The 15,452-nt window shown below is 32.9% G+C and overlaps 1 protein-coding gene across 2 annotated transcripts in view; it reads left to right on the forward strand.

Annotated features, from left to right (window-relative positions):
• The window catches only part of LOC139525462 (ranBP-type and C3HC4-type zinc finger-containing protein 1-like), a 219,007-nt gene that overhangs the window by 45,872 nt on the left and 157,683 nt on the right, over positions 1–15,452 (forward strand). For both annotated transcript variants that reach the window (XM_071320813.1, XM_071320814.1), the window contains exon 3: positions 2,418–3,276. In XM_071320813.1, coding sequence (XP_071176914.1) covers positions 2,418–3,276 — 859 coding nt within the window. The remainder of the gene's footprint in view (positions 1–2,417; positions 3,277–15,452) is intronic.

The raw sequence follows: 15,452 nt of genomic DNA on the forward strand, positions 1-15,452 counted from the left end.
ATATGTATACACTGTACATGTACTTGTTTGTACTGATGAGCCGTAAGGCTCAAAGTTATTAAAGAATAAAAATTAGAAAGCAAATATTATACATGAATTTATGGAAAACAAAATTTATTCAATTTGTCAATAAATGAAATCTGGTTTTAACTTCCATTTTGAATTGAGTGAGCTCATATATTTATGTCGACCATTAAAGTAAAATTTAAACTAAATGTTTTCTGCATTTGAATTTCAATGTAGTTATGTAAAAATATTGGTTAAACTTATATGAAATTGGAAGTTTTCAATCAAGGAAAAAAATTGCTTTCAAGACATATTTTTGTATCATGAGAGCTCAATCTCACAACGAAATATTGGAGAGGCAATTTCCTTTAGTTAACAAAATAAAACACTTGGTTATAAAAATTTGTTATATAGATGATAAAATTTATCACATTAAACAAGATCCCATCATTGTGAATACCAGTTTCATGATTTTTCATTCAAGCTTTACATTTTCTTATTTTCATATTGTCTATCAAAAACTATTTTCATATATATACAAGATTTGTACATCAGATTCCTGACTTAGGACGTGCAAACATTTACAGCGGTATTAAACGTTTTAATGGATCCAAACCTTCTCCCTTTTTCTGAAACAATAGCATAACATCACAACATAGAAAACATGTCAAACTGATAGGTGTCATCTGACCTTGACCTCTTTTTCATGGTTCAGTGGATATAGTTAAGTTGTTGTGTTTTGGTCTGTTTTTTTAATTTTATACTGTATGCAATAGGTCTACTATATTTGGTGTATGGTATGATTGTTAGGTGAACATGTCTATCTGGCCGGTGTCATCTGACATTGACCTCATTTTCATGGTTCAGTGGCCAAAGTTAAGTTTTTGAGGGTTTTTTTTTCTTTTCTAATGCTATATGTATTAGGTTGACTAAATTTGGTGTAATGAAATATTTTATGATCTAAATGTCAGTCATGCAGGTTTTATTTGACGTTGACTTCATTTTCACGGTTCATTTCTCAGTGTTAAGTTTTTGTGTTTTGATCTGTTTTTCTTAAACTAGAAGCAATAGGTCAACTATATTTGTTGTGTGGAAGAATTGTTAGTTCTACATGTCCGCCTGTAATGGTTCATCTGACCGTAACCTGATTTTCATGGTTCATTGGTCAATGTTTAATTTTCTTGGTTAATGTTAAGTTCATGTGACATTTATAATAAAGCTTTATATTTAGGACTATCAACATAATATCAATGATTAGTAAAGAAGGCAATACATTCCAGCGTGCGAACTCTTGTTAAAAAATCTAGAATTATTTGGTGGCTTTAATTTGATGAATCTGATTAAAGGTATTTAATATTTTGGATTTAAGGCCTGTTTTTGAAATGAGCTCATATGAGGTGTTTGATTTCTTTAAAAAATGAATTATTTATGTTTCTTGATAGGCTGAATGTAGTTGTATTTTAAGATTTCTTTTAATGTTGAGGCCTGTCTTCAAATAGGTCCACTTTTAGGTCCAAATAGTCCAGACTGATGTTTAACTAAGTGGTATTTAGATTTTTGATTTGGAGCATGGTCAGCCCACATGCTATTATTACATATTTGCTCAGAATCTAGATTCAAAGATGTTTATGGACAATAAAAAAGGATTAACAATAATTTGAAATTAGGTAAAATGCCTAATCTATAGTTTTAGAGAACTATTTTTAGTAGTTAAATCATATCTAATTTTAGAGAACTATTTTTTTGTTGTTATTATATTGATTTGACTTATTTCCCTTTGAACAGGAAATGAAGTAATTAATAAGTAATTCATCAACAAATTAATTCTAGGGGTTCTTTGATATTAGACCATAATAGGTAAACGTCAAATTTCAAATTTTTCAGTTCTTTCATCATATTTACATGATTCTTTTTGTGTCAAAAACCTATGCTGTGTCAAATATTCAATCACTATATATATGTCCCAATAAAGAGCTGTTTTAAGTCTAAATGTTGTGACCATACTTGCTCAACTGTTCAGGGTTCGACCTCTGCAGGAAAAACTGTCACTCTGACAGCCTCTTGTTAGTTATTGTCCGTGTACTGCAGATAGATAAAATATGTGTAATTCGGGGGCTTTGGAACTTTGTTCTATTATTTGAGTAAGATTTTTTTTAAATCAGCGCCGACAATTGATGAAGTTGCGTGTATATCCCTTGCAATACAAAGATATGATGTAAAGTAATAATGACAATAGGCCGTACATTGACCTATAATGGTTTACTTTTATAAATTGTTATTTGGATGGAGAGTTGTCTCATTGGCACTCACACCACATCTTCCTATATCTATTTGTGGATATATATTGCCTTTTAAAATCCATCAAATTGGCTTGTTCGCATGGTGCTTTGATTATATTTTTTTCATTTCAGAATATATTTTAGTGGGATTTAAACAAAAAGAACAGAAAGAGTTTATTCAGACAGTTTACAAAGAAGACGACTGCTTAAAAGAAATAGGCTCAGCAGAAAGTGGAAACAGTGCCTTTTCTACTTATTCAAGCAGTTCAAAAAATTCACCATTAAACTTATACACGGCCCCTCCTTTTTTGCCAAAACCATACACACCTAATTCACAATTTACAAGAGTAACTGGGTTAGAAGAAGTACTGGAAAGAAACAAGATCACATGTTCTGCATCATTTGATAAAAAGATCCCTGAGAAAAAATACTACAAAGAAATATATGGTTCATTATCTGAACCTCCATCTGGTCGGTCTCTTCTAAAATCAATTGATGATCAATCTTGGACAGTAGTTACTACATCAGATATTGGTGGTAGAGAAACAATTAAAGGCATCAAGCCAACTTGCAAACATTTGTCTGATCAGGAAGAAAATTTGGGATTCTTACAAAGTTTAAGAATTACAGAAATAGACATAAATACTGAAAATAGTAAAAATATTGACAAGGATAAAAGTTCTAGAAATCTTGACTTTTGTGAGGGTTTCAACTTTACAGATATTGATTTTGAATGCACTGCTGAAACAAAATCAAACCTTTTAGAGGAAAACAATCTTTTATGTGTATGTGCTGAAAACCTTAGAATGAAAGCAAGGCAAGAGCAAAATCAATTGAAGCAGTATACACAACTGTTGCAAGCAGCCATTAATAATGGGGACCAGGAAAATGCTCGTCAGTATGCAGAATTTTTGGCAGCCAGTCATATTAAAGTGTCAGTGTTATTAGATGAAAGCAGTGTGAATGAAGAAACAAATGATCAGGACATCAGGTAAGAACTGGAATTGATACTCTAATTGATGATGTGTGTTACAGTAGATCACATGTAGATTATGGACCAAATTTGGTTTGATATACAATATATATATTTTTTAAAACATACTTTATCAGTTAGTAAAAGATATAATGACTTGCATTGCTATTCTGTAAGATGTTACAAATTAATGAAATTTGACATGAAAAATAAAAACAGTAAACATCGTCCTCCTACAAAATGAGCAGACTATCAACTTTTGAAGACTTGGGACAGTCACATAAAGAATGTGACTGAGTTAAAAATAATTGTGAGCACCCAATCCTCAATCAGGATGGTTTTTAAAGACCTTGACTACTCATGAGGGTCTTAGATTGTTGGCCCTTATTTGTGCTTTTTGGGGAATTCAAATTATTTATTTTTACCTCAGGCCACAACTATTTAATTCCTTGTTTGATTGACCCGCCCATACATATTTTATTTAATTTAAATTGATTTAATTTTTTTATTTTTTATATTTACGCTTCTGGCATCCAGAAAAGTATAGTGTCTCTTTCCTGCACAGTTTTTTTTGTAAATATTTAAAAGATATATATTGACATTGGTTTCCTTCCCACTTACTTACATTCCCAATCAATAACAAGCTGATTTTCGTTGTTAGAATAAAGTATGCAGAACTTCTGAAGGAGAAGTGTAACCTTCAACTGCAATATTATTTGCCGGTGGAACAAAACTATCCAAACCCGCTATATGTCTTTGCACCTGTCCTGAGTCAGGATCCTGTTGTTCAGCAGTTGTCATTTGTTGGTGATGTGGTTCATAGGTATTTCTTCTTTCGTATATAGATTAGATCGTTGGTTAATAAAATTCCTGTTTGAACTGTTTACACTAGTAATTTTGAGGTTATTTATAGCTTGCTGTTTGGTCTGGACTACATGAATGCTTTATTCTTGCTTTTTAAAAGTTGTGTAGTAAATAAAAATAGATCTCTAGTTTAATACCAAATACATTATATTAAATATTCTTATTTTATTAGTAATACTTTCTAAAACAAATTTTCTTAATAATAAAATAAATATGTCTCCTGTCTTACACATTTTGATAATACATGTATATAAATTAATGCATAAATATATTGTCTCAATTTTTTCACCACTCTGAAAAGTTAAGAAGACACTTTGAATATCACTATTTTGAACTAAAAGAGCATATATACGGTGGAAATTCTAATCCAATGTACGAACCAAAAGATGTTTCCAGAAATATGTGTTAAAACATCAATATTCTTAAATCCAGGAGTCATGTCATCAGAAAATAACACTGCACTATTCAATGTCAATACAGTTATTTGTAACTTTTTTTATCTACATCCATTGTAAAATTCATATTCTATTCATGAATGCCAGAAGACATCTCTAAAACTTGCCGTGTGCATGCTCAAACCCAGTTCAAATTTAAAATGTTTGAGGTTGTTTAGGGTATTGTGACAGTGTGATCACTCTCAGATTTGCTCCTAATAATAACTGTTAATTACCTAAATCTTGAATATTTGATATATCTTATTAGGGCCCCGCCTTTAGGCGGGTACCCTATAGTGATCAGTCTGTCCGTCCGTCCATCCGTCCGTAACACTTTTGTGTCCGCTCCATATCTAGAGAACCATTACGATTTCATACTTTATACTTTACATGTTTATTAACCACCACCAGAGGGCGTGTCATGATGTATGTGCAACTTCCTAGGTCAAAGGTCAAGGTAAAAAAACTTTGGTTTCAGTTGACAACCCTGTGTCCTGTGGTGAAGATCGTGTCCGCTCTATATCTTGAGAACCGTTATGATTTCAAAGTTTATACTTGACATGTATATGAACCAACACCAGAGGGTGTGTCATAATTTATGAACGACTGCCTAGGGTAAAGTTCAAGGTCAAAAACTTTGGTTTCAGTTGACAACCCCATGTCCTATGGTAAAGATTGTGTCCGCTATATATCTTGAGAACCGTTATCATTTTGAAGTTTATACCTGAAATGTATATAAACCAATATCAGAGGGTATGTCATAATGTATGTACAACTTCCTAGGTCAAAGGTCAAGGTCAAAAACTTTGGTTTCAGTTGACAACCCCATGTCCTATGGTAAAGATTGTGTCCACTCTATACCTTGAGAACCGTTATCATTTCAAAGTTTATACTTGACATGTATATAAACCAACATCAAAGGGTGTGTCATAATTTATGTGCAAATTCCTAGGTGAAAGGTCAAGGTAAAAAACTTTGGTTTCAGTTGACAACCCCATGTCCTATGGTAAAGATCGTGTCCGCTCTATATCTTGAGAACCGTTATCATTTCAAAGTTTATACTTGACATGTTTATAAACCAACACCAAAGGGTGTGTCATAATTTATTTACAACTTCCTAGGTCAAAGGTCAAGGTCAAAAACTTTGATTTCAGTTGACAAACCCATGTCCTATACAATTTTTTAATGCACATTATTCACAGCAGGGCCCACAGAGATGGCTCCCATCTCAATGATATCTAGTTATAATTATAGTAAAAGAAATACTTTTTTTTTTTTATCTTTATGTTAAAGTTATAGTTAATACAAAATACACAAAAAAGTATAAAAACATGTGTTTCCCTTAATTTTGCCTGTCTGTTTGCACTATACACAGAAAAAAACCCCAGATGGCACATAACATTTACATCACCAGGTCATATTTCTAATTGCTCAACTTTTGCTCAACTATATGAAAACCAAAGATCATTTGCTCAACTTTTCCTCAACTTAATGGCCAGCTTCAGTTGAGGGCCAGTTAAGCGACATCTATCAAACATACAGTGCTTGGCCAGGTTTCAGTTGAGCTAAGATGCTCAACACCTAGCCCTCAACTAGTTTGCTTATAACAGCTAGCCCTCAACTGTCCGCCACATGGCCATCAACTGACCCTCAACTTTTTTTTTTCTGTAGGGGAAGGCAGACGTCTTTGGAGCTTTATATTTTAGAAGGTGGATGCTTCATACTTTGTATATAGATGCCTTATGTGACAAAGATTCTGTCTGTCACATGGCCAATATCCTTGACCCCATTTTCATGGTTCATTGACTACTTGAATAAAAAGGGTTTTTATATGGCTGCAAAATTTTTTTGCGTCATATGATGCTATTATGTCGTCAATTGTGGGAGGTCAATTCACATCAGCATAGTGTATTGCACAAATGCATAAAAGAGGGTAAACATTTTTTTAGGGGTGGGTTTGGGGAGGTCAATTTGAAACAGCATAGTCTATTGCACAAAAGCTACAAAGGGGGAGGTTAACCTTTTTTATTTGGGGGGGGGGGGGGTCAATTCACAATACCCTAGTGAATTGCACAAAAGCAAAAAATATATAAATTCAAATCATATAACAAATTCTAAGTTCTTTGACTGCAGTAATTCTGTGTCCGAAACCTATTATGTGTCAAATATTTAATTACAATCCAAATTCAGACCTGCATTTTTGTCCCAACTGTTCAGTATTGATCCTCTGCGGTCGTATCCAGCTGTTCTCGTCGAAACAATTTATTTTAATGTTAATTTCTCTCTTATTATAAGTAATAGGATATCTATATTTGGTATGTGCATACCTTGCAAGGTCCTCATGCTCGTCAGACAGTTTTCACTTGACCTTGACCTCATTTCATGGATCAGTGAACAAGGTTAAGTTTTGGTTGGCAAGTCCATATCTCAGATACTATAAGCAATAGGTCTGGTATATTTAGTGTATAGAACGATTGTAAGGTGTACATGTCCAACTGGCAGGTGTCATCTGACCTTGATCTCATTTTCATGGTTCAGTGGTCAATGTTAAGTTTTTTTGTGTTTTGGTCTTATTTATGCCCATGTTGTAGTAGAGGGGGCATTAAGTTTTACCCTTGTCCATCTGTTACTGTTACATACTTTTATAACGTTATTTGCAAGTGTGGGAATCATCTGTGTCCCTATGGACACATTCCATATTTTATTTCTTATACTACATGTATATGCAATAGGTCTACTATATTTGGTGTATGGAAATATTTTATGATACATGTACATCATGTACATGTCAGTCTCACAAGTTTTATTTGACCATGACATCATTTTCACGGTTCATTGCTCAGTGTTAAGTTTTTGTGTTTAGTCAATTTTTCTTAAACTAGAAGCAATAGGTCAACTATAATTAGTGTATAGAGGGATGTCAGCTGTATATGTCTGCTTGGCCTGGCTCATCTGACCTTGACCTCATTTTCATGGTTAGTTAGTCAGTGTTTTGTTTTCTTGGTTAAGTCTGTTTCTTAGAAACTATAAGCAATATGTCAACTATATTTAGTGTATTGAATGGTTGTAAGATTACATGTATTTCTCATTTGGTTTATTATGACCTTTAACTCATTGCTGGATCATGTTATTAAAGTTTAGGCCACACCAATTTGATTTCTTGTTCAACAGATTTTTGAACTCCAAAATTTGGGGCGAGCGAGCAATTTGAAAATTTTTATAAAAAAATATTTAAAATTGCAAATTTTTGAGGCGAAGCTTGAAAAGTAAAGGCGAGATTATAATTTTTTTTTGTAAACATAAAATAGTAGGTTTTGACAATATTAAAGATTGATTTATCTCTTGTACTTTGACATTTCTTTAATTTCTGAAGTTTTTTTTCCCTGTTCACCAAGAAATAATTAAATCTGGTGTACAATGTATGTGTGACTGACAATGAGACAATTCTCCATCCAAGTCATAATCAGTTTGGGGACAACCCCTTAATGTTATAAATATCCCTTTTACATGTTTTATGAGGGATTAATATAAGTTATAATATATTTGCTTGTACAAAAGGGCTCATATTTTCTCAAAGAACTATATATTTATCTGGTATTAAATGATCAAAACATGTCCAAGAATTTTGTAATATTCCTGGACTTTAACCATGTTAACACATTTACTTAAACAGTTTAATATTATTCAAAATAAGTGGACCCCTCTTTTAGAAAAAGTTGTTTTAAATATGATGTAACTCTCCTCTTTTTGAGTACAAAATTTTACAAAATTTGACGAACTATACAAATCCTTGGTATTTCTATTTTCTTTTCTACATCAGTAAAATGACCCCTTGTCTGAGGGAGGATTGTTCTCAACCTGATAATAACAAACACAAGTCAAAGTACGGCTTTTTACACAGGGCTTTGATACAGACCAAAGACAGCAGGCTATAAAGGACCCCAAAATTATTAGCGTACACAATTCGAACAGGAAAACTAACGATCTAATTTATATATCATGTATATCCAAACGGGAAAATACCAATGAACAACATCAACAAACGATAACTGCTGAACGACAGGCCCCTCAATCAATTAGGACATGTGCATAAACATGCAGCGGCTATGGATAGTTTTGTTTCGCCAGCATACAATATAATTGCAGTTGAAGGCAAATCCTTCAGAAGTTCTTTGTACTTTATTCTAACAACGAACATTTTTTGATAGGGAATATAAGTAAGGGGGAAAGTAACCAATTTATTGTTCTTTACAGGTATTTCCGCTGTTATAAATTTATATCGGAGCACTCCCGCTTTGGATAAATAGGTTTCATGCTGAAACAAATATTCTCACAGATATTTACAAAGTGTGGTGGGGTGCTTTTATGTTTTAAATCGTTATATATATACAGGTTAGACTGTGATTTTAAAAACAATGGTTGGTATCTTTTTATAATATTTACAAAAAAAAGGTACAGGAAATGGACATGATTACATTTCCGGATGCTTGAAGCGGAAATATAAAAAAAAATAAAAAATTCTGTTTTGAAAAAAATAGGTGCGGGCGGGGTCCGTTGAACAAGGAATCAAATTGGTGTGGCCTTATGTGATAGTTGTAATAAAGCTTTTTATTTAGGACTTTCAACATAATATCAATGGTTAGTAAAGAAGGCAAGACATTTCAGTGTGTGCACTTTTGTTTCCAGTAAACATTTCATGTCTGTAGTTTTGAAGAATTTGTTAGATTAATTTATAATTTATTAATTGTCATTTAAAACATTTACAATGTTTGTGGCAATACAAGTTTTAACAATCAATTAACAACAAAGTAAAAAAAAAAAGGATACGAAATTTAATCAAATAGTCACAAAAAGTGATAAATTTATAATATTACAATATCCATGTTACAAGAAGACCTCTGTCCTCAGTTCTAATGATCTTTTAATAAAGAAGCCAATAATTCTAACATGTCAAAATGAAGTGGGTTTGATAAACAAAATAATTTTTTATCATCAGGGAAATGAATAAAATGTTCATCATGTAAATGTAGAAATGTATATCATTATATAAATTTTGTCTGATATTTTCGTTTACTTTGCAATTGAAAATAAAATGAAATTCACCTTTGATGACTTTGCAGGTTTTACACAGTCTTTGTTCTCAATGAATGTAGGTTAATGCAACAACAAATTTTTATTTCATGACCTTCGCATTTCACTTACACAAAGTTTAGTTAAGATATTCCTAATAGAAAAATTAAACAATAAGTAAAAATTTGCTTCAAGTGAAGGTTTTTTAAAGTTTTTATACAGAAAAAGTTAGCTACTTTTGTCAATTTTCTTATTCTTTACTTTTATATAAATCTTTATGGAAATCATTTATTTCATTTTTAATTTCTGATTTTAGATGGCTTACATCTGTAATGTTCTTACAATTAGCCGCTTTTGTCTTGGAGGCTATTGCCTGGTAAGACATTTTTATATGAACGCAAAAAAAATTGGCGGTCGTATATTGGTATCATATCGTCCAAAAACAGTCGGTTTTCCCGACAATCACTTCAGTTTAAGTAAATGGAATAAAACTGTTCTGGACCATATGAGTATTTGGACCCTACACGTATGGTCATGACCATATGCGTACACTCATATGATGATTGGACCATTTGAGCATAATTCTCATTTGGTTATTAACGGGCCGGACCATATGAGTATTTTTTTTTTTAAATTACATTATAAAAAGTTTCAATAATATAAAAACTTTTTCTAAAAAAACTGATGGTTACATGACAATAAATGTATTATTTTTAGCTCACCTGGCCCGAAGGGCCAAGTGAGCTTTTCCCATCACTTGGCGTCCGGCGTCCGGCGTCCATCGTCGTCGTCGTCCGTCGTCTTTAACTTTTACAAAAATCTTCTCCTCTGAAACTACTGGGCCAAATTAAACCAAACTTGGCCACAATCATCATTGGGGTATCTAGTTTAAAAAATATGTAACGTGACCCGGCCAACCCCTGAATTGGTATTTTTAAGGAAATTTTGCTGTTTTTGGTTATTATCTTGAATATTATTATAGATAGAGATAAACTGTAAACAGCCATTATGTTCAGCAAAGTTAGATTTACAAATAAGTCAGCATGACCAAAATGGTCAGTTGACCCCTTTAGGAGTTATTGACCTTTATAGTAAATTTTTAACCGTTTTTCGTAAATCTTAGAAATCTATTACAAAAATCTTCTCCTCTAAAACTACTTGGCCAAATTAATCCAAACTTGTTCACAATCATCTTTGGGGTATCTAGTTTTAAAAAATGTGTGGCGTAACCCGGCCAATCAACCAAGATGGCTGCCATGGCTAAAAATAGAACATAGGGGTAAAATGCAGTTTTTGGCTTATAACTCAAAAACCAAAGCATTTATAGCAAATCTGACAGTGTTAAAAGTGTTTATCAGGTCAAGATCTATCTGTTCTGAAATTTTCAGATGAATCAGACAACCTGTTGTTGGGTTGCTGCCCCTGAATTGGTATTTTTAAGGAAATTTTGCTGTTTTTGGTTATTATCTTGAATATTATTATAGATAGAGATAAACTGTAAACAGCAATAATGTTCAGCAAAGTAAGATTTACAAATATGTCAACACGAACGAAATCGTCAGTGGACCCCTTAAGGAGTTATTGCCCTTTATAGTCAAATTTTAACCATTTTTCGTAAATCTCAGTTATCTTTTACAAAAATCTTCTCCTCTGAAACTACTGTGCCAAATTAAACCAAACTTGGCCACAATCATCATTGGGGTATCTAGTTTAAAAAATGTGTGGCGTGACCAGGCCAATTAACCGAGATGGCCGCCATGGCTAAAAATAGAACATAGGGGTAAAATGCAGTTTTTGGGTTATAACTCAAAAACCAAAGCATTTAGAGCAAATCTGACATGAGTAAAATTGTTTATCAAGTTAAGATCTTTCTTCCCTTAAATTTTCAGATGAATCCAACAACCTGTTGTTGGGTTGCTGCCCCTGAATTGGTAATTTTAGGGAATTTTTGCTGTTTTTGGTTATTATCTTGAATATTATTATAGAGAGATGAACTGTAAACAGCAATAATAGTCAGCAAAACAAGATCGACAAATAAGTTTTCATGACCAAAATAGTCAATTGACCCCTTAAGGAGTTATTGCCCTTTATAGTTAATTTTTAGCATTTTTCATAAATTTTTGTAAATTTTTAGAAAATATTTTCCACTGTAATTACTGGGCCAAGTTCATAATAGATAGAGATAATTGTAGCACACAATGTTCAGTAAAGTAAGATCTACAAACACATCACCATCACCAAAACACAATTATGTCATGAATTTATCTGTGTCTATTGTTTAATATGCACATAGACCAAGGTGAGCGACACTTATAATTCAAACACTACGTAAAAATTGAATATTTATGATGCCATAGTTCGTTTTCGTCACTAATTACATTCTTGCATGTAGACTTGGGGTGACATTTACTTCCACATGGTATCATAGCTTTTTTAAATTTGCAAGTCTTGGTTGTGCACGATCCTTTTCATTTACACCTTTTTTTTGCGAGTGAAAAGCTAGCTTTTTAGCTCACCTGGCCCTAAGGGCCAAGTGAGCTTTTCCCATCACTTTGCGTCCGGCGTCCGGCGTCGTCCGTTGTCGTTAACTTTTACAAAAATCTTCTCCTCTGAAACTACTGGGCCAAATTAAACCAAACTTGGCCACAATCATCATTGGGGTATTTAGTTTAAAAAATGTGTCTGGTGACCCGGCCAACCAACCAAGATGGCCGCCATGGCTAAAAAAAGAACATAGGGGTAAAATGCAGATTTTTGCTTATAACTCAAAAACCAATGCATTTAGAGCAAATCTGACATGCGGTAAAATTCTTCATCAGGTCAACATCTATATCTGCCCTGAAATTTTCAGATGAATAGGACAACCTGTTGTTGGGTTGCTGCCCCTGAATTGGTAATTTTAAGGAAATTTTGCTGTTTTTGGTTATTATCTTGAACATTATTATAGATAGAGATAAACTGTAAACAGCAATAATGTTCAGCAAAGTAAGATTTACAAATACAGTTGACCCCTTTAGGAGTTATTGCCCTTTATAGTCAATTTTTAACCATGTTTCGTAAATCTTAGTAATCTTTTACAAAAATCTTCTCCTCTGAAACTACTGGGCCAAATTAATCCAAACTTGGCCACAATCATCTTTGGGGTATCTAGTTAAAAAAATATGTCCGATGACTCGGTCTTCCAACCAAGATGGCCGCCACGGCTAAAATAGAACAAAGGGGTAAAATGCAGTTTTTGGGTTATAACTCAAAAACCAAAGCATTTAGAGCAAATCTGACATGTGTAAAATTGTTAATCAGGTCAAGATCTATCTGCCCTGAAATTTACAGACCAATCGGACAACCCTTTGTTGGGTTGCTGCCCCTGAATTGGTAATTTTAAGGATATTTTGCTGTTTTTGGTTATTATCTTGAATATTATTATAGATAGAGATAAACTGTAAACAACAATAATGTATAGCAAAGTAAGACCTGAAAAGATGCCAACATGACCAAAATGGTCAATTGACCCCCTAAGGAGTTATTGCCCTTTATATAGTCATTTTTTAACAATTTTCACAAAATTTGTAAAATTTTACAAACATTTTCCACTGTAACTACTGGGCCAAGTTCATTATAGATAAAGATGATTGTAAGCAGCAAGAATGTTCAGCAAAGTAAGATCTACAAGCAAATCACCATCACCAAACCACAATTTTGTCTTGAATCCATCTGACAGTGTGTCCTTTGGCTTTGTTTAATATTCACATAGAACAAGGTGAGCGACACAGGCTCTTTAGAGCCTCTAGTTTGTAGCTGCGTACAGTGATACCGAGGTCTTGGGCCATTCTGATATGTCTTCTGTGTTTTTAAGAAGCTCTGGATTTGAAATATCGTAAAATGACTGCAATACACCATATTCACGAGACAACTTAAATAAACTATGTTACTTTCTATAGTGATTTTGCAAATTATTTTTTAAAGTCGACATATTACCATTCACTCGTAATAACAAATTGGTAATGACCATCGTTATTAAATGTGTTTATTATAGTTTTGACAAGTAAGTAAAGTTAACTATGTGAAACTTCTAATTTTTATTATTTAGCTAATCTTTTTATTATGTTAATAATAGAATTACCTATATGATAGCGTCTTTGTAATGTACAGTCATACCATATGAAGAGTTTAGATGTATTAAAAGTAAACTGTAACAGAGTGTTAATTACCCTGACCATACGCATACGGTCGGACCATACATGTATGGTCGGACGATATGAGTATATACCTATATGGTCATGACAATATGCCTATGGTCCAAATACTCATATGGTCTGGAACATAACAATAAATTGTGTTTAAGTGTATGAATCTCTATACAACAAGTTTCCATACCACAAAGGGAATGTTAGGATTGACTTTTGGGGCTCAAACCATTTAGGAATTTGGGGCAAAAAAGGGGAAAACTAGGGTTTTCTGGTTAATGGACAATTAAAACAATTTTAAAGCAGTGTAAAGTATTATCCAACAGACTCCAGGGTTACATTATGGTTGAAAACTCAATTGCAAATTTGAATTGAGACTGTGACCTTATCTTTGAAGCTGCAGAATCAATTTCAGCCAAACTTGGACTGGATGAGTTTCAGAGTATCTAGTATCAATTTTGTATTTTAATTTTACTTATATGTCAAGAAACAAAGCAACTATGGCTAAAATAGAACATAGGGGCAAAATGCCTTTTTTTTGCTTTTGAAGAAAATATGACAGATACAAAGAACATTCAAATGGAATTTATAAGCCAAACATTAATATATATTGAAAATATATATAGTCATTGATGACAGATTTAAGCAAAAAATTACAGATGAGCGATTCTTGAGAGCCTCTTGTTTGAATAATGCCATTGTTTGGCATGTGACATCACAGATGTCGAGGTCTCATATTTTCTGGCACACGAAATGAAATCATAAAAAACTATGTATGGGGTTCAAGAGGGGTACACTTTGAATTTTGATATTTCAAAAGTGCACATTTTACTTACCAGTCTTACATTTGTTAATGACAGTATATTTGTTATTTATTGTTGATTTATTGTTACTATTTTTATACCCCACCTACGATAGTAGAGGGGCATTATGTTTTCTGGTCTGTGCGTCTGTTCGTTCGTTCGTTCGTCTGTTCGTCCGTCTGTCCTGCTTCAGGTTAAAGTTTTTGGTCAAGGTAGTTTTTGATGAAGTTGAAGTCCAATCAACTTGAAACTTAGTACACATGTTCCTTATGATATGATCTTTCTAATTTTAAAGCCAAATTAAACTTTTGACCCCAATTTCATGGTCCACTGAACATAGAAAATGAAAGTGCATGTTTCAGGTTAAAGTTTTTGGTCAAGGTAGTTTTTGATGAAGTTGAAGTCCAATCAACTTCAAACTTAGTACACATGTTCTCCATGATATGATCTTTCTAATTTTAATGCCAAATTATAGTTTTGACCCCAATTTCATGGTCCACTGAACATAGAAAATGATAGTGCGAAATTCAGGTTAAAGTTTTTGGTCAAGGTAGTTTTTGATGAAGTTAAAGTTACATCAACTAGAAACTTAGTACACATGTTCCTTATGATATGATCTTTTTAATTTTAAAGCCAAATTATACTTTTGACCCCAATTTCACGGTCCACTGAACATAGAAAATGAAAGTGCATGTTTCAGGTTAAAGTTTTTGGTCAAGGTAGTTTTTGATGAAGTTGAAGTCCAATCAACTTGAAACTTAGTACACATGTTCCCTATGATATTATCTTTCTAATTTTAATGCCTTATTATATTTTTTATCCAATTTCACGGTCCATTG

The sequence above is a fragment of the Mytilus edulis genome, chromosome 5 (genome assembly GCF_963676685.1).
Source record: "Mytilus edulis chromosome 5, xbMytEdul2.2, whole genome shotgun sequence".
NCBI lineage: Eukaryota > Metazoa > Mollusca > Bivalvia > Mytilida > Mytilidae > Mytilus > Mytilus edulis.